At 38.8% G+C, this 27,679-nt stretch overlaps 1 protein-coding gene and 1 pseudogene across 2 annotated transcripts in view; one reads left to right on the plus strand and one right to left on the minus strand.

The window, feature by feature from the left end:
* The window catches only part of LOC307108612 (heterogeneous nuclear ribonucleoprotein A1-like), a 17,004-nt pseudogene extending 11,614 nt beyond the window's left edge, over window positions 1-5,390 (plus strand). Inside the window, exon 3 of the transcript in view lies at window positions 4,535-5,390. The product of the transcript in view is annotated as a heterogeneous nuclear ribonucleoprotein A1-like (transcript). The remainder of the gene's footprint in view (window positions 1-4,534) is intronic.
* The window catches only part of RELN (reelin), a 449,067-nt gene that overhangs the window by 317,492 nt on the left and 103,896 nt on the right, over window positions 1-27,679 (minus strand). The window contains exon 3 of the mRNA XM_079785901.1: window positions 6,961-7,096. Coding sequence (XP_079642027.1) covers window positions 6,961-7,096 — 136 coding nt within the window. The remainder of the gene's footprint in view (window positions 1-6,960; window positions 7,097-27,679) is intronic.

Genomic DNA, 27,679 nt, shown 5'->3' on the forward strand with positions numbered 1-27,679 from the left:
GGAGGACCTGCTATCCAGGGGCAGAACTTACTTCAGGGGGGCTTGGTGCCCCCTGAGTCCACCCCTTGAGTGTGTTGCTCATGGAGGTGGTTGAGTGGTCCTTCAGCATGGTATGAAGCTGTCCACTGGGTGCACTGACTCTGGGGTCTCCTGGGAGGTGCAGACCAAGGTCAGCCACCACCCATGTCTTTTCTAGAGCCACTCAGCATGAGCTACAGAACATCTGCATATGGCTGCTCCTTTGCCAGGTTTGGAGGTACCTCCACAGCCAAGATATCCCTCCTAATTTTTATGCACCACACATGGGTGAGGGACCACCTGTTCAGCATCTCTGACCCTCCTACTAGCCTCCATGACTTCTTCCTTATGTCCTTAGTTATAGGAGTTCTGTTCAACTAGGTTTCAGGTATTCTGGATGATGGTTGTTCTGTGGTTCAGTTGTAATCCTGATGTTGTTGTGGGAGGATGCCAGTATCACATTTACCTATTCCACTATCTTGACTGGAAGATTCTTTTCTCAGTTTGGGGGAGTTTATTTAATGTTAAATTGTCAGTAATTGGGCACAAATCTGACCTCCTATGTTCCACTTGTATTCTAATATTATTCTAGCATCTCTGTCCAAGCAGTTAAACATAAATCTACTGGTGATAAATTCTGCCTTTAATTCACACATCCCCTCCCTATGTAGAATTCACTTTTGACAAGGAATCTATATATATAAAAGCCTAAGTGACCATCCGACCGTTTGACTGGTAGCTATGATGCGCAATGACCACCAGGGGGCAGACGCTCTGACCGGTAGCTATGATTACACAGACCACCAGGGGGCAGATGCTCAGTGCAGGAGCTGCCAAGCTGTGGTGACTTGGCAGCTCTGGTTCTCGGGTGATGCACCCAGAACCAGAGAGGAGGAGGGAGCCCGATTCCGGGGTGCATCACCCAAGAACCGCCCTCTCACAATCCGGGACCCTTCGGGGGATGTCGGAGAGCTGATTTTGGCCTGATCCCCACAGGCCAGGCTGCGGGAGCCCACCGAATCCATGCAGTGGGCCTCAAGTGATATATAATAAGCATTCAAGGAATGAATCTACATCATAGATATCAAGATGTAATCTAATGTGTTCTCAAATCAGTGCCTCTCAATTTTCGAAAGAATTAGATAATTCTCTCACACAGAGGTAGATTTCAAAATTACTATAGTAAACGCCATAATATGTATCAGTACCATTATAAAAAATAGATAAGTGATCATTTTTGAGACAACTGTAGTAAAGTGGCAAAAATTGCCTGCTTGGAACTAGACTACCTTCTGAATCCAAGCTGTCACTCACTGGGCAAGTTATTTAATGTCACTATAAGCTGAGATAATAACAGCACCTACTTCATAGAATTATTTTGAGAATGAAATGGGTTAAAAGATGTAAACTACTTAGAACAGTGACTAGCACATTCAAAATTTTCAAAAATATTATTAATTAATGTTGTAATTGTTATTTTACAATCCCTATTCCCTGGCAGTTTCTCACTAATATTTAGGGTTAGATGGCTTGGAGATTTCCTTCATTCCTTCCTTTTTTCTCTATTCCCTTGCCCTGTCCCTATCTTTTTCCTCTCCCTCCTCTTCCTCTGCCTCCTCCTCCTCCTCCTCCTTCTCTTCTACTTCCTTCTTCTTCTCCTCCTCCTCCTTCTCCTCCTCCTCCTTCTTCCTCCATCTCTTCTCTCCATATACCCTCCTCACTTTTAGGATTTTGGGGGGGACAATTTACATACAAGAAGTTCAGATAATTAAAGGCCTCTTTTAACTTGAGGCTTACTCATCACTAAAGACTAATCAAATATAAAAGTAAGAACAAATTATACAGTCATAAGATCTGGATACTAAGCAGATCTCTGAGTGAAATTATGACTTGAAAAGTTATCAACAGGTGTCAAAAACTAATGATAAAATAATTTTAGTTACGTATCCATTTTATTTTATTTTTAAATATATTTTTATTGATTTTAGAGAGGCAGAGAGAGAATCATTAGATTGGCTGCCTCTTGCATGTCCCACACTGGGGATTGAGCCGGCAACTGGGGCATATGCCCTGACTGGGAATTGAACTGTGACCTCCTGGTTCATAGGTCAACGCTCAATCACTGAGCTACGCCGGCTGGACTAGTTATCCATTTTATACATCTGTACCAGGACAGTCAGCAACTTTATTCTCAGGACATCCTCTCCTCTATGTCTCTCACTTGATTATTTTTAACGAGAAAGGCAGTAAAAAAAGACAGCCCTCATTACTGTGTGGCTAAGTGGTTTAGCTATAAAACCTGTTTTATTTATACAGGATGCTCTTCTCTGGGAAAGGCACACACAGCACATGATGTAATTGTTTGGGATTTTGGTTCAAATGTTCCATAATTCTTACTACAAGATTTTAAAAAAGGATTTAAATAGATAAGTGGGGTTTTTAATCACAGAGTTTGCATCATACACGGCTGTTCTAATATGAAATTACAGAATTGGGTGCAGTGTCGATTCAACTGCCACTTTAGAGAGACCGTACACATGGTAAATGACAGATATTAGTAGCTGGGTTCTTCAAATCCAAGACACAATCAATTGTAAGACATTAAGAAATAAAGTAAATGCTGCCAATTATAATCTCTTCTTTTGAGATTCCAAAACATTTTTTTAAAATCAGTATTTCAGATTCAATGAAATATGATATCATTATGAGCTATTAAGAAAATTTTATTGAGGGCTTTCTATCATCTGTAATTCAGTAATTAGGACCTATTAGGTACATAAAAATAGCTAACACAGTCCCTGACCTTGGGGGATTTAAAATCCAGCTAACAAGGAAAATACACTTGTAAAAAAATTAAATAATGTATGAAGTAACTAACAATAAAAAGTTATACAGAATATATGACTAAAGCATACAAGCATGGCTTAAGTTTAATTTTTAAAAAGCTATTCTTCCTACTTTAAAACGTGAAACTTAATTTTTGAGGTTTAAGTCAGAAAAAAGAGAATCATGATATATTTACATTCAAATGCCATATGTTTACGGTATGTGTTATTTTATTTTTGTTGAATGTTTAAAATTTATGGTGAACATTAGCAATCCCCTCAACTATTGCTGGGCATATACTAATTACAGATGCTAACTCTTATATAGCTCTACTCAACACATAATAAATAGTGTAGTAAGGAACAAAGGTAAAACATTGCAAGACTGTATTTTGGAAATTTTCAGATAAATTGTTTCATCGGTCCATGTTCAATCTTCAGTTTTCCTGTAGTCTCTCACAAGCTAATTAGCAAAGGAGATTAACAAAAGCATCTTGCTCACATAAGAAGCAGCTACTCCATGCAAAGGTCAACACAGTCATGGCTCATGTGAAGCAGAGACTTAATGCTATTAAGGATATCAAAAAGTGCAAATTGCATCATCAAAATTTTGTTGGGAAATACAAGTGAGGGTGTATACTCTTTGCAGTGAATAAAAATTACTTCTGACCAAACTGTATTTTTTCTGCCCAACTGCTAAGAAAACATTCTTTGAAGTTAGGACTTAAAATACCTGTTATTTCTCAGAAGAAAGTAAAGTTTAATATCCCAGGAACAGTGAGGTCATATGCCATCAAACATGATTTTTAAACAGATTAAATTTAAACCTATATTTATTTTGAAGTAAGCAGTTCTATATTGTTGACAATTTATTTTGTGTTCTACCTTTGACAAAAATAACTCTTGTTTTAAATTAAAAAGTGATGCATGGGAAAAATTTGTTGTCATTCCAAGTGCCAACATGAGTAAGGTAAAGTATGTCAAAAGAGTCAGAGGTTACTATTAACAAAAGAAAAAAACAACATTGAACCTCATATAATTCAAGGGGCTTTTCCCATGGTTTCTCTGTTTGAGACATTGTATCAACTGTGAAGAAATCTCAAAGAAATAAGAAGCTGTTCCCGTCCAGTATACTCTAATAGAAAAGGCAAGAAATTAACTCAAATAAGTATACAGTAAAACAATCAGCATGTCACTTCTGTTATTGATGTCTTGGAAAGTGTTATAGTATAGAAGAGTGGGTATTTTCAACAGTTCTTGAAAAAAGGGTAGGACTTTAACAATTGGAATTGATAGAAAAAGAGTATTCTGGGCTATGAGAAAAGCATGGAGAAAGAAAATCACAAAATGTTCAGGGAATTGTAGGAAGTCTTATCAATTAGCGCCCTATCCAAGAGGTGCATGCTATAGGAAATAAGAGAAGATGGCAAACATCAATATTGGGAAAAGCATATCAAATCCATGCCAAAGGGCTGGCTTTCAGATGGAAACTTGGGGGTATACAAGTTTTGAGTGATCAAGGTTGTACCTTAGGAAGATAAACTGGGTAACAATGTGCAGGGTGGACTGGAGGAGAAATAGGCTGGAAGTGAACAGACCAGTTGGGATGCTATTGCAATCAATAACCTTAGCAAGAGGTACTGGAAAGAATGAGTTCAAGTTTGAAAAACTTCCTGAGGCGTTTCTGCCAGTGAACGCCATGGACTAAAAGCATCACTGGAACCACAGAGGGCTGTCTCAAGAGCAGATTCTCAAAGACCTGGTGCCCACTTAACTGTGAAAAAGATTTCTGTCGGTGGTATTAAAGAAGATACTGAAGAACATCACCTAACACATTATTTGGAACACTATGGGAAAACAGAAGTGATTGAAATCATGACTGACCGAGGCAGTGGCAAAAAGAGAGGCTTTGCTTTTGTAACCTTTGATGATCATGACTCTGTAGACAAGATTGTCATTCAGAAATACCACCCTGTGAATGGCCACAACTGTGAAGGAAAGCCCTATCTAAGCAAGAGATGGCTAGGGCTTCGTCCAGCCAAAGAGGTCCAAGTGGTTCTGGAAACTTCGGAGGTGGTCGTGGAGGTGGTTTTGGTGGAAATGACAACTTCGGTCGCGGAGGAAACCTCAGTGGTCGAGGCGGCTTTGGTGGCAGCCGTGGTGGCGGTGGATATGGTGGCAGTGGGGATGGCTATAAAGGATTTGGTAATGATGGAAGCAATATTGGAGGTGGTGGAAGCCAATGATTTTGACAATTACAACCATCAATCTTCAGATTTTGGACCCAGGAAAGGAGGAGACTTTGGAGGCAGAAGCTCTGGCCCTTCTGGTGGTGGAGGCCAATACTTTGCCAAACCACGAAACCAAGGTGGCTATGGTGGTTCCAGCAGCAGCAGTAGCTATGGCAGTGGCAGAAGGTTTTAATTACTGCCAGGAAACAAAGCTTAACAGGAGAGGAGAGCCAGAGAAGTGGCAGGGAAGCTACAGGTTACAACAGATTTGTGAACTCAGCCAAGCACAGTGGTGGCAGGGCCTAGCTGCTACAAAGAAGACATGTTTTAGACAATACTTATGTGAGTGGGCAGGAAAACCTCAAGGACTGTATTTGTGACTAATTCTGTAACAGGTTATTTTAGTTTCTGTTCTGTGGAAAGTGTAAAGCATTCCCACAAAGGGTTTTAATGTAGGTTTTTTTTTGCACCCATGCTGTTGATTGCTAAATGTAATAGTCTGATCATGATGCTGAATAAATGTGTCAAGAAAGAAAGAAAGAAAGAAAAGAAAGAAAGAAAGAAAGAAAGAAAGAAAGAAAGAAAGAAAGAAAGAAAGAAAGAAAGAAGGAAAGAAAGAAACAGACTTCCTAAAGAAGGAAGGAAGGAAGGAAGGAAGGAAGGAAGGAAGGAAGGAAGGAAGAAAGAAAGAAAGAAAGAAAGAAAGAAAGAAAGAAAGAAAGAAAGAAAGAAAGAAAGAAAGAAAGAAAGAAAGAAAGAAAGAAAGAAAGAAAGAAAGACTTCCTGAGGGAGAAAATGATGAGATTAAATGTCAATTAACCAGAAGAATTAATCTGATGGTTGCATCTTGGTAACCCAGAAGATAGGCAAAAAGTAGGAACCCTTGACACTGAACTGTATGTTATTAAAGGGAAGTAAATATAGTAGTGAATTTGGAGTGTGCATATTTTATGAGACTTTGTCGTCTGAGCAGAAGGTTGGAATAGAAAATCATTCAATATGCCGTCCAGCTCTATTTTGCTTGGCTGCCCATAGAATGCTGTTTCTGAATTGCCTCTGACCTTATGCCACTGGCCTATTTATCCATTCAACAAATATTTAGTGAATGCTTACTGTGTGCCAGGGACTGTTTAGACAGCTGGGGCAAATGAGTAAACAAACAAACAAATTCTTGCCTTCAAGGAACCTGCATTTCAGCAGAAAGAGACAGACAATGAATATACATAATTAAATACGTTGTATATCATGTGCTAGAAGTAAAAAAAAAAGATATGGAAAGAAAAGATAACTAAAGAGGATGAGGAGTGGTGATTCTGGGGCAGTGGTAGTGATAGAGTCTATACTGAGAGATGTCACAAGTCACAGCCTTTGAGCCACAGCGCAGTGTTTGTCCAAGGCCGTGGAGGCATTACTACTCCATTTCCCAGTTTCCTCTGAATGAAAGCACATGAGAAAGTTACTAAATTTCTATAGCATCCCTGATTTCTCACCATCATGAATCTCTTAATTGATCAAATTTCCCTCTTGTCACTAATGGTCAGAAAGCAGAAAGCTAAATTTGTGGTCTTCTTCCAAAATGTGTGAGTCTCATAGCATTTTTAGTACCTGTTTTCATCTTATTTTCTAAACGAAAATTTTCATATTGCCTTTATTTTTATCTTACTGAGTGTTTTGGTCAGCTAAAATCTAATTTAGAGCTCTTGAGGAATTTATAAATATGCAAAAATAAAGTTACTTTTAAAAAGTTTTCATCTCTTTTTTGACACCAAAATTAGTGAATTCCATTATAGTCAAACTTGTTAAAATAATAAATAGTTACCCCATATGTAACCCAATGAGGAGTATGTTTGCCTTCCTTAGGGGTCACAGACACTGTGGGTACTTACATGAAATTCACGCAGCCGGTGCCAGCAGGTGGAGCGATCCAGACGAAGCTGAGGTTGGTTGTGGGCAGATGACTCACATGAGAGGCCACCACGCTGCACATAAACTGGTTACCAAACTGGTGGTCAGACATGATCCCTGAGAGACAAAAAGGACATTTGTTATAAAAAAAACAAAACAAAGTCTTTCTTACCATAGCATAACAATATTTTCTGGACATTTTTCTTTTATGTTAAGATTCATCATGCTGTTTGGGCTTCCCCATAAATTATGCAACTTTCTATTTCCTATTGTTAGAAGGAAATTAATCATTTACAACATTATCGGTAAGGAGTAATCTAATAAATTTATTGCCATAGTATTGGCTTTGCTTTGATTTTGTTGATTGGTTGTTGCCCATCACCAAAGACCACCAGGACCACACCTACAGTATAGCAAGGTTGGATTTACCGGAAGTGTTTACAGCAAAGAAAACGAAATTCCATTGATAACTGGAAGGTAACTCAGAGAGGATGTTAGAAGGGTCTTGTTAAAATATTTGGGCTTATGTTGTTATTTTAGACAATAGTGGAGGATGGTCAAGCATGCCCCAGAATTTCCAAATTTTAGTACTAAAAGTGCTGCATCCTAGGAACACCTGCTCCCCTCACTCCCTGCCCAGCCCTGTTGGGGATGTTACAGAGAAAGGTGGCTTTACATCTGGATTTGGCACTATCAGAGAGTAAGGGCAATTTTATCACCGAGTATCTTAATTTTTGTCTAGGAGACATGAGGAATTGAGTAGGGCTCAAGCTGTGATTGAAAAAAAAAGCAACAGCAGTCATGTTAACAAGAAGAGGGGATGTTGGTCATTTTGGTGGTTTGCACCATGTTCTATATCCAGGCATGAGTATACGTGGTCATCACAGTTTCAGAGTGGTCTTGTTTGGTGCTGATGTTCTGTGAAACTGCTTATGTTCAACATGAGAACACCACAGCCCCACTGTGAGTGCCGGGTCAGCTCCCAGCTGAGCTATCGGGGAGCTTTCTTTCCTTTTTCCATAAGACTATTCTCCCAGGTTTACCTCAAGTACAACATATTAATACATGACTGGATAATAAGAAAATAAAGAACTCAATTTTAAAAAATGGTTGTTTAAAAAATGGGTAGACACCTCATCAACAAAGACATGCAGATGGCAAATAAGCATATGAAAAGATGTTCAACATCTTATGTCATTAGAGAATTATATATTAAAACAACAATCAAATGCCACTACACACTTACTATGGCCAAAATCCAAAACCACTGACAACATCAAATGCTGGCAAGGATGTGAAGCAACAGGGAAACGTATTCGTTGCAAGTGCGAATGCAAAATGGTCTAACCCTTTTGGAAAACAGTTTGATGTTTTCTTACAAAAGTAAATATACTCTTACCATATAATCCGCAATCACACTCCTTACTAGTTACTCAAATAAACTGACATTTTATGTCCACACACAAACCTGCACATGGATATCTATAGCAGTTGTATTCATAATTGCCAAAACTTGGAAGCCCCCAAAATGTCCTTCAGTGAGCTAATGGATAAATAAACTGTGGTAGATCCAAACAATGGAATATTATTCAGAGCTAAAAGGAAATAAACTATCACGCTATGAGAAGGCAGGGATAAGTAAATGCATATTACTAAATGAAAGAAGCCAATCGGAAATGGTTACATATTGTATAATTCCAACTATATGATATCCAGGGAAAGACAAAAGTATGAAGATGGTAAAAAGATCAGTGTTTGCCAGAGTTGGGAGGGAGAGAGGGATGACTGGGCCGACACAGAGGATTTTTAGGGCAGTGAAACGATTCTGTATGATGCTACAATGGTGGAAACATGTCATTGTGTATTGGTCAGAACTCATGAAATGTACAACATCACAGTGAGCCCTAATGTGAACTATGGACTTTGAGTGATAATGATGTGTTAATGTAGGTTCATCTGTTGTAATGAATATATCACTGTGGTGCACGACAGCGACAGTATGGACGCTCTATGTGGCGTGGGTGGGTGGGGACAAGGGTATATGGGAAATCTCTGTTCTTTCTACTCAATTTTGCTGACTTAAAACTGCTCTAAAAATGAAGTTTATTAATAAAAAACATCGCTAGGAGTGGGCAGTTAAATAAAACATCCGTTTATTGGCTTTTTGAAATAGGCAAATTACTTACTCTCTCTGAGACCCAGTTTTCTTATCGAAAAAATGGAATTACCATGTCCCCTGTATCCTGAAGTTATGGTGAGAATCAAAAGGCCCAAACACATACAGCAGCTCCCAGGACAGCACACTGTGATTGGATAGGTGCCCTTCCTGGCTAGCATCATAGCAGTTCCTGCATTCCTTCATCACTGCACTGGCCCATCTTTCCAAGGTGTCTGTGATGGACTAGGTCTTTCATTTTTATATTCCAAGCAACTGTCACAATACCTGACACATCACAGATCGTCAAGAAATGTTTTCTGAATAAACACAAAAATAATGTAACTATAAAAAAGACCATAGAATTTGTGACATATGTTACATTAGCTAGTGAAATAGGATCTTCTAGAATAGGAAGTTTATTCAGAATAGTAGTTCATACTGGGCAAAGAAATAGAAAAATAAATCTGTATTTTTTTATACAGCCAACAATGCTCCTTTTTCTCATTTAAGAATTCATTTTTTTAGCTGTGTCTTGAGACAAAATTCTTCAAGCCAGAGAAACCGCAAGGTTAGAAAGAATAAGAGACTCCCGGGGAAACTGCCGAGTGCTGAAGGTGACTCAGGCATTGCCGCTCCCCTCTGGCCGGGCATAAACAGGGAGCCAGTGTACAGAAAATGACACATCTGCAGGAGTCAGCTGCCTAAAGGAAAACACAGGTTCCAACCACAGTCATTGTGGGAAGGGAAATGAATCAAACAAAATAAGGTTGCAGAGTTTCACAGCCTTGGTAACCGTATTCACATTCGAGTATCTCCTCATTCTTCAAAACTCCCCTTAGAAAGTGAGTGGATGTCTAGGTTACATAGTCCTTGACAGGGATGTTATAAGGCAGCTATATTGTCATCATTACCATAATGCCCTATCCAGATAAATATGCCACAGAACCATAGTCTGGCAGGCTAACAGGCTGGCCCAGTAAGTTCCCCCACATGGCTGCACAGGGGCATCACCTGAAGAGGCTGAGGAAACACTGGTGCCAGAGATTCGGCCTTCACGGGTTTGGGGTAAAGCCTGGGTAATGAGGGTTTTACAAGCTCACCAAGCAATTCTAACATGTAGCTGAGAACACGCATTAAAAACGTGTCTTAGTAAAATGCTGTCCAGAATTCAGGGCTCAGTGGAATATCACTACGGCACCAATACACAAGTTGAAAGTATCCAGCAGTGTCTTATGTATGACTCTGGTAGTAATACAAAATAGCCTATCTTCTTATCCATTACTCCTAAACCATCCCCAATATGTATTCTGAGGATTTTTTAGATACCTTCAAGTAATATGAGTGGTAGTGGTCTTTTGTTTTTTATAACATAGAGCGCTGGCACATTATACTCCTACGACATTTAAATTTTTTTTTTTTGAGAACATCTAAAGGTTGGCCAGAGTTGCAATTATTAGAAATCTATTTACCTTATCAACCAGCAGGAAAAACAACAGTATTTACAGAATTCTTATTTTGCATCAAACATTATGTTAGGCCCTATGGAGGTACATAGAAGAAATATGGGACATGGTCCCTACCCTGAAATGACTTGAGCTGGGAAGAGGAAAGTGGAATAAATTGACATTCTAAATAAAACAGCTAACTTGGTGGTATTCCTGAAAAATACAAAACAGGAAAGAAAGAGTGATTAACACAGACAATTGTAATAATAACCAATGCTTGTTGAGCACTTACAATGGCCTGGCATTATTCTAAGTGCTACGTGAATATTAACTTTTTGAAGGCTCTTAACAACCCCATGAGATAGGAGCTGTTATTTTCTCCATTTCAGCAAATAGAACAGAGCAAGGAGGCAGTGTAGCCTGAATTCAAACCACAGTGCCCTTGCTATATAGTCAGGAATGGCTTTACTGAGGAAGGAGACTGAAACTGAGTCTTTGGGGAAAAGGCTAAAATTTCCCATACTTAAAAAAAAAATTATATTCAGCAGCAGGGTATAATTCAGAGACTGTCACCTCACTCTGCCACAGACTGCATGACTTTGTCAGGAAGCCCGCTCTCAGGGACAGTTCTGACATCTGTAAGCTGCTGGTCCACAACCAGTAAGACCCCTTTCAGTGCCACAGCTGAGTGCAATTTAAATGAACAGAGGAAAGATGGGAGGACATCACACAATGAGCAGAGGTGCGCATGTAAAATGAGAACAAGGAAAACGAGAGCAGTCAGGATCAGCTTCCAGTGTCCTATGAAAACAATTTATTGCATCTGCCACACTGATCTTCTCAGTGGTTTTTGTGTCATGAAAGACATATACCATCTAATTAATATGTAGCATTTATATTATATATTCAGAAGCCTATTCTTGGGATAACTGAAATTTGAATTTGGTAATGAATTTAAATTTATGATGGTGTTTTCCCTGCTGCAGGCTGGATAACAGGATACATATTGAGTTTTTAATATTACTTGGAAAAGAGAAAATGGGATCTATAATAAAAGAATTTGATTATGCTGCATATTTCAGGGAAATACAAACATATAAAATATATGCTGACAGAAGAAGATTTGACTTTGGGTAGTGGGTGCACAATGCAATATATAGATGTACCATAGAACTGTACACTTGAAACCAATATAATCTTAATAAACATTGCCACCCAATAAATTTAATTTAAAAAATAAAGATTTCATTTTTATTGTTGTGGTTATGTGCAAACTGTCACACAAAAATTTTTCACATGGCATTTATTCCCTAAAGAAAGAAGCTATTATAATTAACTACAAGAGAAAGTAAGCACTTCAAGAAGTATGGCTCTCTTGACCTACTTTTGAGCAAAGAAAGTAAAGTATATCCTTCAAACTCTGAAGTTTCACAAGATTGATAACTGTCTTGATTTTAGCAAGATTTTAAAGAATCCATTTTATAAATACATTTTCTTTTAAATGTTGTGTACCCACATTTGAGAAATAGAATATTCACAATCCTGTTATAATTTCTATATCAAGAAATAATATAGCCTGGCTGCTGTGGCTCCGTGGTTGAGTGCTGACCTATGAACCAGGAGGTGATGGTTCGATTCCCAGTCAGGGCATAAGCACAGGCTTCGGGCTCAGTCGCCAGTAGGAGGTGTGCAGGAGGCAGCCAATCAATGATTCTTTCTCATCACTTATGTTTCTATCTCTGTCCCCTCCCTTCCTCTCTGAAATCAATAAAAATATTTTTTAAAAGGAAATAATATAACTCTTTAAAACAATTATTCTTTTGACAAAGTATGGTGTTTGAAATTCATTAAGTCATTCAATCCTTTAAATATGTAACTCAAATATATGTGTTTATCTTCCTAATTAAAGTTGTGGTTATAAAATAGGAACCTATATCAGAGTTTCTTTTAGCCACCTCATACTTCTGCACGGTTAGGCTCACAACGTCTTTAACTGTTCTAAACTTGCTTCCATGATCCCTTTTAAGACAGTGATACACATTTCTGTGCCTTCTGGGACATCATTTTCCCTGACAAGTCTTCAGTTATTTTAAGTTTGTGACTAAACCTTGTATGAACTCCATTTTCCCTCAGGAATACTCTCTTTGCTTTTAATGTGCATACCTTGGGTCTTCAGAACTGTAACTAGAATTTCTGTGATCCCCCATCTCCAAAATAAAATGTACATATCCTCATAAAAATGTAGACCACATTCAGTTCCAAGAAACACATTGAAGATTTTATTACCAAAAATAACCAAAGTAGTGGAAAAATTACACATTCATGTTGGGTTTATTCCATATTGTGTAGATTAAAGATGTACATTACACATATCTGTTTAGTGTGTAATTTGCCATGGTTAGTGTTAACCTGGGTAGAACATGTCCTGGTTTACTTTTCCTGGGGTTCAAGAACAAAGACGTCTGTGGATGGGATATCACCAAAGGGCAAATATTACATTAAGATTTTAGACTTTTGTTTGTAGAACATGTAACCTTCCTATATAAAAATGATGAAACCTTAAAGTAAATACTATTTGATTACTTCAAAAACTTTCAGGAAGTTTGGAAGAATATTTTGTCAGAAAGTTTAATAAATGTATCAATTTATGTCTCCATAAGAAGTATAAAATAAGATACTTTTTTGTTATTGTTAATCTGCATCCAAGGATTTTTTTTCCCATTGATTTTTAGAGACTGGAAGGAGGGAAGGAGTGGGGAAGAGAGAGAGAAATATTGATGTGAAAGAGACATATTGATTGGCTGCCTCCCGCACACGTCCCAACAGGGGCCAGCATTCAAACCTGCAACCCAGTTACATGCCTTTGACTGGAAATTGAACATACACTCTGACCACTGGCCAGGTCTTAAGACAAACATTTAAAATTATTTCTATTTTCTTTTATTTTTATCAATTACTTTTTCTTTAAAAGTGATTATCTAAAAGCTTTCATTACTTAATAAAATTGGCCTGTTCTGAAAATCTAGTTTGGAAAGTTCGTGTTACATTATTATAAGCGAAGAGAGAAAATGAATTATGGAGTTTGTTTTTCTCATTGTTTAAACTTTTCATATGATTCGATATGAATAACTGTTTACTTACAGAATTTGATTTGTCTCTTATTTGCCTTCTTTGCTGGGTTAATGTACTCAAGCATTTCAACGAAGCTAAACACAATTTTATCTGCTGAAAAGTAATCACAGAACTTCCTGAAAACATCCTTATTGCAGCTTATCTGTGAAGTACAAGCCTGATGAAAATGGATATGAAAAAAAAACCTCTCAAGTAGTGCTACAAGATAATGAATAGTACGTGCACATACTTCCACATATGTACGTGGAGTTTGTTTAATTTTTAAAGCATTGATTTGAAGGCATTTAATTTCAGCTTTAAGTCTAGAAGCAAAAAAAATACTAAAACCCTTTTTAAGTCACTCTGGAATTCTATGTCTATGGGCACGTTAGAAAACATATGAGGACCTATGCTATTTCCACACTTATTGGTTATGTAAAAAGAGCATTTATTCTAAGTCAACCAGATTCTTTCCTCACTCACTGCAGTTACAAAGATGAGAATTCTTGTTGTTGCTTTCCCTCTCCATTTCTCTCCTAGCATTACCATTTAGCAAATGCCTTCTCTGTGTCAAGTGTTTTCCCATATTATTACCTTACTATTATGGGAGAGGCAGTAGAGGGGAAAGGCTGAGAACATAGACCCCGAGGCAGTCTGACTGGGTACAGATCCTTTGCTCCACTACCAAGAAGTTGTGACTCTTGGGCAGCTTACTCGAACACTCTTTCTTCAATTTCCTTTCCAAGAAAATAGAGGTGATAAATAATAGGGTGGCTATGAAGATTAAATGAGCATATGACATACAAAGCACTATATTTGTTGGCAATTATTATCATTCCCATTTTAGAGATAAAGGGTACTTATCAAGAACCAGTGGGTTTAACCAAAGGACAAGAGAGCTAGTGAATAGCACTTCAACCTAAGTCCATCTTCTGTCCTACACTGTCCACGGGCATCCTCCCTCCCTGTGCCCATAAGGGCCAGGACCTTAATTAGGAGACAGGCCCATGTCCTGATCAATAGAAATCCTCTCCAAACACAGTGATGAAGTACAAAGTGAGCCAGCGAGTGCAAGCAGGAAGAAGGCCTCTCCTCTAGGCACAAGGATTGATTCTCTCCCTCTCCCTCTCCTCCTGTTTCCCCTCCTTCTCTAAATACCTTAATTTCTCAACAGAAGTTACTGAATTCCCTTTGTCCTCTTGGTAGATATATCTCTGAGTTAGATACAGATGGAGTGAGATATCCTTAGGTCAAAAGTACTCCCCTAAAGAGCAAAGCCATACGGTTACACTTAGGCTTGTGTGCACACTGAGTTCCACACAGCAGAATCCTTTCCAAAGAGCTACATACAGAATTCACTGGCTTTAACTGAAGGTCCTGACAAACTGGTTCCTTCCCTCCTACCACTTCATACTCTCCCTCACCCCTAAAAGCTGGTGGTAGAAAATCCCTACACATTGTCTGCCTCCAGCCTTTCCACAGCAAACACACCCTGCTGGGTTCAGAACTATATTCCACCTCACTACTGGGTGCTTTGACTTGTCCTGGTGTGTGTTAGATTCATAGCACAACGTCTAGTCTAGAAGGTGAATTTCACAGATATACAGACTAAAGAAATCCAAAGAGGAGAAGGCTTCGGAGATATAAACCCAAGCCAACATAGGAGGCTGAAAAAATCTTCAGCAAAACTTAATTTAAAAATAAAATTATTTTTCATAACTGAAACTTTCTATCCATCGAAAGTACCTCTTCATTTCTATCTCTCTGAGCTGATTTATCATGACCCTTATTCAAAATTTATACTCCATCATGGCCAAACTGATTATAATTGTATGTACACATCTGTGGGCTTCTTCTTCCTAGACCAGGGTCAGCAAACTATGGCCCAAGGGTCAAATCTAAACCATGGCCTGTTTTTGTACAAGCACTGAGCTACAAATAGTTTTACATTTTGAAAAGTTGTAAAACAAAAAGAAGAATATGCAATAGAGATCTACCCTTATGATCTGAAAAGCCTAATATTTTTATTAGTTGGTGGCCATTTACAGAAAAAGTTTGCTGACCCCTGGCCTAAGGTGTCCTTTATTTCTCTAGCTTGGCTAAACCATTACTCATCACTTAATATACATATGAGAATATAAACCAGCCCCTTCAAAAAATTTTCTGTACAATTCCTTCTTATATCCAAGGTTAATGTTAGGAACATCTCTATGCTCTCAGAATACCCAGAGAGCAAATCATTTCTCTCAAGAAACTTAATCTAGAAAAAAATAGAAGTAAACAAACTGTGATAAGGGTTATATTAAAAGACCATATTAATCATGGAAATTTAGTGGGTTTTTTTGTGGTAAAAAATTGCCCCCGAAGTTTCAGGTCAACAGTATCTGAGTCAAAGACTCTTTAAGGAAGTTGTCCTCCATACAAGGACTCAGCAATCTAAGATACTGTCATATTGTATCTATGCTATCTCAGTGTGTGGCTTCCATTGCCATCACAGCAAGTGGATAAAGAAACCTATAGGCCCTGGCCAGATGACTCAGTTGGTTGGAGTGTTGCCCCATACACCAAAAGGTTGTGGGTTCGATTCCCAGTCAGGGCACATATCTAGATTGTGGGTTTGATACTGTGTCAGGGCGCATAAGGGAGGCAACCCATCAATGTTTCTCTCCTTCTCTCTCTACCCCTCTCTCTAAAAATCAATAAAAACATAAATTCGGTGAGGAATTTTTTTTAAAAAGAAAGAAAAAAAGCTAGAGGGCTTATATCCTCTATTCTGTGCTTCAACTGGGAAATAGCATACTTTATTTCTCCTCATAACCTATTAATCAAAATTATTCACATGGGTCCCCATAAACTACAAAGAGACCAGAAAGTGTGGAGGAGCAGATAGCTATTTCATGAACAATAAATGCCTTGACCAAAAGGTATGTACAGTTAATTGAAGCAGAATAGAGTTTGACAAGAGTTAGGATTCTCTAGAAAGTTGACTACAAAGTAGCAGAAAAAGTCATGAAGTCATGATAGAGGGTGGTGAAGGTAACTGTGAAACACAAAACATAAGGTTCTGTACATCCCATAGGAAAGAACAGAGTATCTTCAGTACCACGGAGAGCTCCTACACTTTAATTACTCTAAGACCATATGATGTCAATTGTAATGCCTTTATTTAGCAACGGTTCATTTCATAAACATTTATTATGTGTCTATCATAGATTTTGTAGATGAAACAAATTTCATAACACATCTCTAACAGTCTAATGGGGAAGGCAAATAACTGTATTGCAATGAGGCTAAGTGATTACAAAGTCATCTTAGACCAGTGGTCGGCAAATCGCAGCTCGCGAGTTACATGCAGCTCTTTGGCCCCTTGAGTGTGGCTCTTCCACAAAATACCACGGCCTGGGCAAGTCTATTTTGAAGAAGTGGCGTTAGAAGAAGTTTAAGTTTAAAAAATTTGGCTCTCAAAAGAAATTTCAATTATTGTACTGTTGATATTTGGCTCTGTTGACTAATGAGTTTGCCGACCACTATACTTAGACATTTTAAAATTCATATTTAAAATAGATTAGGAATTCTACACAATCAAAATGGTCGAATAGGTAAACATAGTACTCCCATGCTCCCACAACCACATCAAAATTACAACTACACTACAGAGCAACACATCATTCAGAAGTGCCTGCAATCGAGCTAAACAAAAGGCCTAGAACTAAATACCTAAAGAAGCCACATTGAGACTGGTAGGAGGGGCAGAGATGCACAACTGGCTGGTCCCACACCCTTGTGTGGCAGATAAAAATCTCGGCTGCAAAGGTCCCCTCTGTAGAGTGAAGGGTCCCATTACTACACCAGGCTACCTAACCTAGGGTTCCAGTGCTGGGAAGAGAGGTCCCCATACTTCTGGCTCTTTCTGATTTCTTTTAGTTGTTTACCTTTCAGAGTTGAGTGAAGAAAAAACACAATAAATAAAACTCTACTGAACTAAGAAAAAAAAAGGAAGTTTAAAAAATAAAAAGAGTGGAAATTGCAGCTGACGGCTGCTGGAGTTCCAGGCAGTTCCTCTTAAAAGGCCATGCATGGGCTTACTCCCACTGAAATCCAGCACTGGGGCAATAGCTCAAAAGGCACCAGGGTCACGTGGGAGGAACTGGATTGTCTGGCATCAGAATGAGAGCAGGAGAGGCAACTGTTTTCCTAGAGAGAAGTGTTGGCAGAGGCCATTGTTCCTTTGCTGAGCAACTCTCCAACCCTGCCCCAACAACAGAATCAGCAGGCAGGCTCCATATCTACATCTGCATCAACCTGGCAATCACTGTTTGCCCTGCCATGGTGATTCCCTGAGACCCCATTCCACCCAAGTTGCCCCCCCCCCCCCCCCCGGCACCAAGCTATTTCCAGTGGCTTTTCCATATGAATGGCTTGTCTTGACTCATGCTTCGGACTTTCCTAAAATCTTTCAAACAAGCAGCATCTGGCCTTGGCATGCCCCATACCTCTTATTAAGTGGCCCCAGACCTGGCACTAACAACAGCAGGCCTTGGTTAACAGCATGGCCTCTCTTGGGCACCTCCAAGCCCAGCATAAGTAGCTGCCATCTGCAGGTCACTTTGTAGCTCAGGCTGGGTGGCCCTGGGAAGAACATAAGGGTTGGCTGACCTTGGTCTGCACCTCCTGGGAGGCCCCAGAGCCAGCACACCTGGTAGACAGCTTCAGACCGTGTCAAAGCATCACCCAACCACGTACAGGAGCAACACACTCAAGGGGCACCTATCTGTCAGGGCACATACTTAGGTTGCGTGTTCAATCTCTTATCAGGGAGCATACTGGAGACAACTGATTGATGTTTCTCTCTCACATCCTATGTTTCTCTTTCTCTCCCTCTCTCTCTTTCTCCATCTTCTTCCTTTCGAGGAGCTGCAGCCTTCTCATGTGCAGAAGTGTTTGTGATTATGAAATCATGAATGTAGTTCTGTGACTTTGAAAGGTAGAAAGGCTATGCTTTGTTAAGATGCTATAAGAATAACTCATTTTCTAAATATTGATTGGTTTTACAATTCAAACTTGCCTAAAATACAAAATAGAATAAAACACCACATAAAATAATGGAAGTAGTTAGAAGAGTGAGTAGCAGGAGGGAGAGAGAAAATGTACATTAAAACACACACACACACACACACACACACACACACACACACACACACACACACAAATATATTGACAAAAACTTCTAAAAAATTTCTAGCTTTCAACTGGAAACTGCCTGCAGGAGTCTGCATGACTTTCTGAAATTAATATGTATCTTTAAAAAGAGGTAACCCATATATTTTTTAAATATTGAAAATCACTGACTAATATAAACTCTAAAAGAACATATAAACAGTCACAGTAGAATGATCATTAAATTTGTCTTTAAAGACCGTAAAATAGGAAAAAGTCGATGTACCTAATAAAAGTTATTAGTAAAAACTATCCTTATTTATTTGCCAACTCAATTAACCACCCCCCTGCCTGTCCAACATATGTTATCAATAAGAGCCAGGCAGAGTTTAGGCTTACATTACAGGAATGTGGTTCTTTATAAAGATGTCACAAGAGGTGGCATCAAGATCATTTTCCAAAGATGGACTGGCTAGGAAATATCACTAATTGTCATTAAGTGTAGATTTTATAATTTTTTATGAAATAAGGAGTATTCCATAAAAGACTGTGATTCCATTTCCTGAAAGAGTATACAATTTCAAAACTGGCCACCCATACTGTCCAGATTTTAGAGAAAGCTAAACTGGCCTCTTTTAAACAGATTGTTTTTTTCTTCTGCCTATGCACAGGGGTGTGATTTAGTCTCACCTGGGTGTATAGGGATTTACAAACACAATTCCAATTATAAGGAACAGGATTTGCATATGTGAGGGCCGGCCCAGATTGCTACAAATTCACCTTCTAATTTGCAGTGTTGCCCCCAGACACAGAAGGATTCTGCCTGCATATGGTGAGTGTGTGGAAGCTGCGCCCAGTGCACCAGGTGGGAGGTACTGGAGCTCACAGTCAAGGAGGCTGAGCACATGATTTACAGCTGACGTCTAAGTGCTCCACAGAGAACTGCCAAGCACTGTACTAAACGCCACCAATCAGGCAAATCCAGTCGTGGTAAACAGGCTTGGCATTAACAGCACAAATAAAATATGCTAATCACTTGTTCTACTCCAGGAAAACAAGTCGTCAGGGAAGACCGTGGGGTTGGGGAGCCACATCTTTAAGGCTTTGCTGAGGTTTTGTACATTAATCTCTATGACTTCACTGATATTCTTATCCCATTTACAACATGGTAATGTTTTATACAACTACCCTCTTTAGCAGTCTCTGGAAATCTTGAATTTCCCTTATAGGCTACCAGGAGTTAACTATAGCATTTACAATACATATATTAGGTCTATTTTTAGATAGTATTCTCTTTAGGATGCAATTAAGTTCCAACAGGGCTGGTGGTATGCAGACAAGATTCAAATCCTGTCACTGTCATTAAATACCTTTGAGACTGTGGCCAACTTAAACTCTCTAGGGCCTCATTTCCTTGCCTATAAAATGGGATTTATAATAAAACCAAATTTTTAGAATTGTTGGAAGAACTACATAAGCAAAACTCCTAGAATAGTACCTGGCACATAGTTAGTGCTCAATAAATGTTAGCTACTGTAATTCAATATACTGTCTCTTCACCTTTGACATAATTGCATTTTTAATCAATATAATATTTTAAATTTTAAAGGGAGGTGTTAAAAGGTCATTTGGGGGATGGTTTGTAGAGTTGTAAATATATAGTTACAAATCCTAAACATCATAAAAACTTTAGTATTTGTTTATACTTAGCTTATTCACAAGAGACTTCCTTTTCTGACCTGTACCAACACTGTCATTAGTATTTCCCTTACTATACATAAAACACAGACACTCAAGGTAGCAATGGTACTCCAACAGTGTTTATTCTTTGTTATACCAAATGTTGATGGTGTGATGCAAATTTTATTTACTAATTAATTGATCCTCTTATGCACAACTGGCCTGAGAAATGAATATTAGCCCCAAAAGGGGGGGGATCCCCATACATTTTATCAATCCTAATAAAGATCTGAGCCCAGGCTTGCCTAGAAGGCATTGAAAATAAGAAGAGTGGAGGTGAAAGACTTCTATTTTATATTTGCAAGTCTTCATGCCCTTGGGCCAGTCATTGGAAAATGTAGCAAATACTTGACCCTTTTAGCTTTAAAACTGGAGTGATAATCAGGTGAATGGGTAGAAATAAGCAGAGACGATTATAAAAATTATCAGATTAGCTTTAATGAAAACACAATGCATGTTTTATGTACTTTTTGAATGTGTGGATAACCCTGAATTAATACTACTCAAAAAGAAAAAAAGGGCTACTTCAGTTCCACTGTGATGATGCTCTCTGTACATTTGGTATCTTTAAAGGTTTCATATGTAATCTTTCAAGTACTAGATTAAATATGTTAGTATATTAATTGAATTTTTAACAAGGCACACAATGTATTCAATTTCATTAGTTTCCCCTGCGAAATAACAGTGCCTCTTGAACTTTTTCTCACAAAACCTAGAGTTCTAAGTTTGATTTTTTATCTTTATTTATGTGTCAAATCTTTAGCAAGTTTCCAAAAATGTGAACAAATGGAGCACAGAACATAGTGACAGGGTTTCAGAATTTGTCTGACTTGCCTTCAGCTCGCTGAGAAAAGGTTAAATAGGGAAGAGAGGATTCCCAATGTAAGACTCTGAGACCACTTTAATCTTTTTTCAAATGTGCACAATGACAACAATTTACATTCCTCAAATCCCCAAGAACAAAATGTCAAAGCAATGCAAGTAAACTATTAAGCTACATCCTCTAAAGGCATTAGTACAATTACTTGTTTTATTGGCTTTAAACATGCAAGCCAAACCACGATAAACTGAATGGAGCATATGTCGTTCATTATATCATAAGTATAAATGGAAATTTTTAATATCACCCCAGCTGTTTCTATCAAGAGCAGAAGGTAATTAATGATGACTAGGCTAAACAACAACAACAAAAACCCAACTCTGAAATAACTTTATACCCAACCCTCAAAACACTTAATATTCATCATATTGTGAAATCTGTGAGGCAAATACATTAACACTTCTTTATTATATTCCCTAAGGGATCAAATTTTAAGTTTTTATTTTAATTATAATGTGTAGCAAGCCAATTATCATATGGAGTAAGTCAGTGAATGGGATTTCACTGCTTTATGGGTCCTCTGACAGTGCTGAGGACTGAATGTTTAGATGCAGAAATATATATAATGAGGAGGAACTTGTTGAAGGACTCTCTCAAGTGAGAAGGGAGTCTCATTAGCCTAGAAATAATAACAACAATAAGAGCTACCATTTATTGATATTTACTATCTGACCTGCACTCTCCTCTGCCCCCCACAACCTCCCCCCCCCCCAATAAATCCTCACTACGGTTCTATGAAATAGCAGCAGTGGTATGGTGAGCTGGATTATACTGGCTAGAGAATGCTTATTCTTCCCAATTCAGTGACATCATATTAATAGCATGAAAGTGACTATTTACATCACAGAAATTGGCAAACACTACAAATCCAGGATTGTCCCCACTCCCCACCCCGAGAGGTGGTTCTTAAACATTTATCAGCACCCCACTGAAAATAGGTATGATTATTTGTACACTATAGAGGAGACAACTGATACTTAGCAAGACTACATGATTTCATCAAGGTCACAAAATTCAAGCCCAAGATTTGCCTCAAAACAATCCAATGGAGAAAGGAAAAATGGGTAAGGACATGGATAAAACAAAATTGGCTCTGAGTTGATGACTGTTGAAACTGAGTAATAGATAACACAGGGTTCACTGAGCTATGATGTCTAGTTTTATATGTGACTAGAAGCCCGATGCACGAAGATTCATGCTAGAATGGGCTTTCCTTTCCCTGGCTGCTGGCACCGCCTTTCCACTCTGGCCCAGCCCCTTTCCGCTCAGGCCCTGGAGCCACCTCTTTCCTCTCTGGCCCCGCCTTCCCACGCTGCCCAGAGGCCCTGAGAGACGGGGGGGTGGGGCAGAACGCCTGTGTTGTTGCCATGGCAACAACACAAGCGTCGCGCCCCCTTCCCTCGGTGCCTGTGTATGCAAATTAACTTCCATCTTTGTTGGGTTAATTTGCATATCACTCCTGATTGGCTGGTGGCGTAGCGGAGGTATGGTCAATTTACATGTTTGTCTATTAGTAGGTAAGATTACAATTTTCCATAATAAGTAGTTTAAACACACATGCATACATATATACATACACACACATAATATTGACATTGGTTAAAAAAAATCAATTCAAGATAATAAAGGCCCACTGAATCAGAAGTTGAGGATGTAGGGATCAGTAAATTTTTTGATGCGAAAAGCTGATAACCAATACTTTATACTACTATTTATTTATAAATAAAACCCTATTAAAAATCCTAGAACAACCCAAATGCCCATTAATAAGGGATGATGAATAAATATAGTCCACACAATAAAGTTTTATGCAATTATAAAAAAGTAATGAGGAATATGTCTACATACTAATATTAATTGGTTTCCTAGAAATATTCTTAAAATTTTCAATAAAAAACAACATAGATATATAACCTGTACAGGTTGCTGCTATTTAAGAGAGAAAAGAAGATATATAAATATACAAGGTGTCCCAAAAAGTGCATATACACTCTACAGCTGATAGCTCAATGTCTACCTGGTGGCACATTACAGAGAACTCTTCTAAATCAATCCAAATACAATAGTTTAATTATATATCCCTAATTACTTAAAATATTTAAATCAACAATAATGGGGTTGCCTGGCTGGCATGGCTCAGTGGTTGAGCATCAACCTATGAACCAGGAGGCCGTGGTAAAATTCCTAGTCAGGGCACATGCCTGGGTTGTGGGCTCGATCCCCAGTGTGGAGCATGCAGGAGGCAGCTAATCAATGATTCTCTCTCATCATTGATGTTTCTATCTCTCTCTCTCTCTCCCTTCCTCTCTGAAATCAATAAAAATATATTTTAAAACAAACAAACAAAAACAATAATGGGGTTATTTAAATCACAAAAAATTGGCAAACACTACAGGTAAGAATACTCACCGATTCCCACTGCAGATAACAGGTTGTTAAATATTTACTACCAACCTTGAATTAAAGCACTCCGCTAAAGTAAATAAAAATCTTGTAAGCCTAAATTTGAAATGGAAGTATCAGGAAGAACTTAGGATATATTTTACCTTAAACACACACACACACACACACACACACACACACACACACACACACACACACACACACCCTACACTTAATCTTAGCCAAAAGGCCAAAATGTAATACAGAGACACTCCTGAGCTCTGTTTACTGAAAAGGCTTAGAAACAATAATCATCTGGAGCAACATTGAAATAGTGTTGTCAAATTAGCATTGCCAATGAAAAGAAAACAGGGCTTCTAGAGAGCAAAGGTCTAGGAAATAAAACATACATGTTCAGCCTGGAACATTTTGTCATACCGGAAAACAAGCAAGTTACCAAGGATGCCAGGGTCAACTTGAATAGGCTTCCACTGGCCAAAAATGAGAGAACTTGAGCATCAACTAGGATGATAACCTCAACTGATTGAAACACATTAAATATATTTAAATCATAAGTTTAAAATGATATTTTAAAAATTCACAAACATAAATTGGGCATTACTGGAAACTACAGGAAATTAACTCATCCTTGAAAACTGAAAATAATTCTGCTTTTCATATGTAAACTCTACCTCAGAGTATCCAAATAGTTGATGAAAGGTCATTAATTTTTATAAAATTATTCTAATTACTAAATTATGAAAGAATGAAAGAATTGGGGTATTACCATTTCATAACCCATAATGAATTGATGGATCTAGGCAATGATCATCATGGCTGCTAACATCACAAACAGAGAGAACCAAACATTATGTACTTCCTGATGGAATTCCCAACACCACTTATGAAGATGTTTTGCCAAACAATGTCAATGCCATTCAAGATTCCAGATCTAACAGAAAACATAGGGGTCAGAGAAACACAAGGATGCAATTAGCAAACTCCAGGACAAAAATATGGTTTCTTCAACAATGACAACAAAGCAAGAGAAAGCAAAGAATGAAGAGATAATTTGTAATTAAAGAGAGATTTAAGAGACACTGATCCTGTTTCAAAAATGTTATAGCTACATACTGAAATATTTACGAAAGGGTTGCTATGATGTCTGGAATTTTGCTTCATAAAAATCAAGGGCAAAGGGGAGGGCAGGTAAGTGAATGAAACAAGAGTAGCCAAGAATTTGGTCATTGTTAGAGCTGAGAGATGGACACACGGTAGTTCATTAGAGCATTCTCCATATTTTTTTATAGTAAAAGATTTTTTAAAGAGAAAAATCTGTAGTTTAGCAATGGACTGATGAAGACATGTAGGAAAAAAGTATTATTATAACTTATTAAAGAACAAGTACTGGGTAACATGTCTCTGAGATAGCAGGCACAGCAACTGGAAGAAAAACATAAGAGCACTAATTGTATTGGAGGCCTACATAAAAATCTAAAATTTCCTTCATATTTCTTTTTTCTCTTTTTCAATAGCTTTGAGAAATACTTATATGCCATAAAATTCACCCATGGTAAGTGCATAATTCAGTGATTTAAAAAAAAATAATTTTACAGAGTGGTGCAACCATCACCAAAATCCAGTTTTAAGATAAATCCATCAGCCCCAAAAGTTTTCTCATGCCCATACTTCCTCTGATTTTTATACAAATTTCTTTCAAAGGTGAAAATGTAGAAAGCATCAACTCTGGGTCTTGAGTCTCTTATTGGTATCTATATTTTTCTAGTCAAAGCAGCCCATGGGCTCATTTCCAGAACAGACTTCAAATCCATTTTAGTAACTGTAGGCTATAAGCACCATTATCTCACAATAGTAAGTATAATTCTTAAGAATTTTAATTTTGAGATAGCTAGAATTTCCTGGAAAATGCACCAATCATAATTCTAAAACAAACAAAAACACCATAACAAGCCTTATTATAAAAACACTAAAATGCAGTGGCTATTATTTTAATTACTAGAGGCCTGGTGCACAAATTTGTGCACAGGTGGGGTCCGGCCAGCCCGTCCAGATCAAGGCCAATCAAGCCAGGCTGGCTGGAGGGCGGGGCCAAGGGCAGTTGGCTGGCTGGCCCTGCCCCCTGGTCGAATTCCTGGTGGAACTCCTGGTGGAACTCCTGGTCGAGGGAACAATTTGCATATTAGCCTTTTATTATATAAGATTATTATAATGAAATGATAAATGATTTTCTGACTCTTTACCAACATCCTTAAAATAATCAACAGCATGTCATTGGTGAAAATTTCATAACACCCTCAGGATAATTCTACCATGTGTTTAGCATTGTAAAAAGTAATATCACCAATCCTATATAATGCAGACCTAATATGCAAATGGTCATCACACCCTCACATCATCACACCATCACGCCTTAACTGCTCAGACACTCAACACTGTGGAGAGAGGAATGGGGACTAGCCAGGCTGCCGCCCAGGAGAGGGACAAGCCGCCCGCCCCGCGGTCCCGAGTGCCAGCAACTGCACCTGCTACCTGGGAGAGGGACAAGCCACATGCCCTTTGGTCCCGGGTGCCAGCGACTGTGGCCCCGGGCGAAGCCACTCGCCCATGGTCCCCTGTGGCTGCGGCCAGCCCGGGCGAAGCCAACCCAGGTCCTAGTTGCCTGAGGCCAGCCAGAGGGAGGGAAGCCTGGATCCCAGGTGTGGGGTGAGGCAGAGGCAGTTAGGGGCAATCAGGCCAGCAGGGGAGCAGTTAGGAGCGATCAGGCCAGCAGGGGAGCAGTTAGGGGCGATCAGGCAGGCAGGCAGAGGTGGTTAGCGGCGATCAGGCAGGCAGGCAGAGAGTTTAGGGGCGATCAGACAGGCAGGCAGGCAGGCGAGTGGGTAGGAGACAGTGGTCCTGGATTGTGAGAGGCAGTCGGACATCCCCCAAGGAGTCCCAGATTGGAGAGGGTGCAGGCCGGGATGAGGGACACCCCTCCCTCCATGCATGAATTTTGTGCACTGGGCCTCTAGTACAGACATAAAATGCAATGCTTGATAACAAGATCTTCTACCCTAACTGAGGAGGCAAACAGACATTAAAGCACAAAACAGAAGATTAGTTATAAATGCTGAAGTACAGAGTAGGAGGTATTCTATTTAGCATAAAGGGAGGAGAGACTGCTTAAATAAAATTTTTTCTGATGTTATATATATGAGTGTGTGTGTGTGTGTGTGTGTGTGTGTGTGTGTGTGTGTGTATATATATATATATATATATATTTGATTTCAGAGAAGAATGGAGAGGGAAAGAGAGATAGAAACATCAATGTTGAAAGAGAGTCACTGATCAGCTGCCCCCTGCACACCCTACACTGGGTGCTTGCCTGAGCCCAAAACCCAGTCATGTGTCCTGACCTGGAATTGAACCCTGACCTCCTGGTCCATAGGTCGACGCTCCACCACTGAGCCATGTCAGCTGGGCTGATATAGTTTTGATTGAAGGTGCTTAAACGTTTCTAGAAGCTGGTGTAGGAACATGCTTTCAGTTCTCTGAGGACTCCTTCATCTCAAGCAACCACAAATATTACCCAAGTTTAAAAAATTGTCCCAAACCCCTGGTATGCTGACATGCTCTTAGGGTTTATATTTTGGAAAGATTATAGCATATTACAAATGACTGCATTGTTATCTGCCCAGGAAGAGAGAGGAGGAAGTGGGACTTAAGTCTGGAGGTTGGCAGAGCCCAGGTCATGAATCACGTTATTTGCAAATAGGTGTATTTTAGGTGTCTCGGTGAAAGATATTTTTTAGTTAAGTTGGCACTCT

The sequence above is a fragment of the Cnephaeus nilssonii genome (assembly GCF_951640355.1).
Source record: "Cnephaeus nilssonii genome assembly, chromosome: 12".
Lineage (NCBI taxonomy): Eukaryota > Metazoa > Chordata > Mammalia > Chiroptera > Vespertilionidae > Cnephaeus > Cnephaeus nilssonii.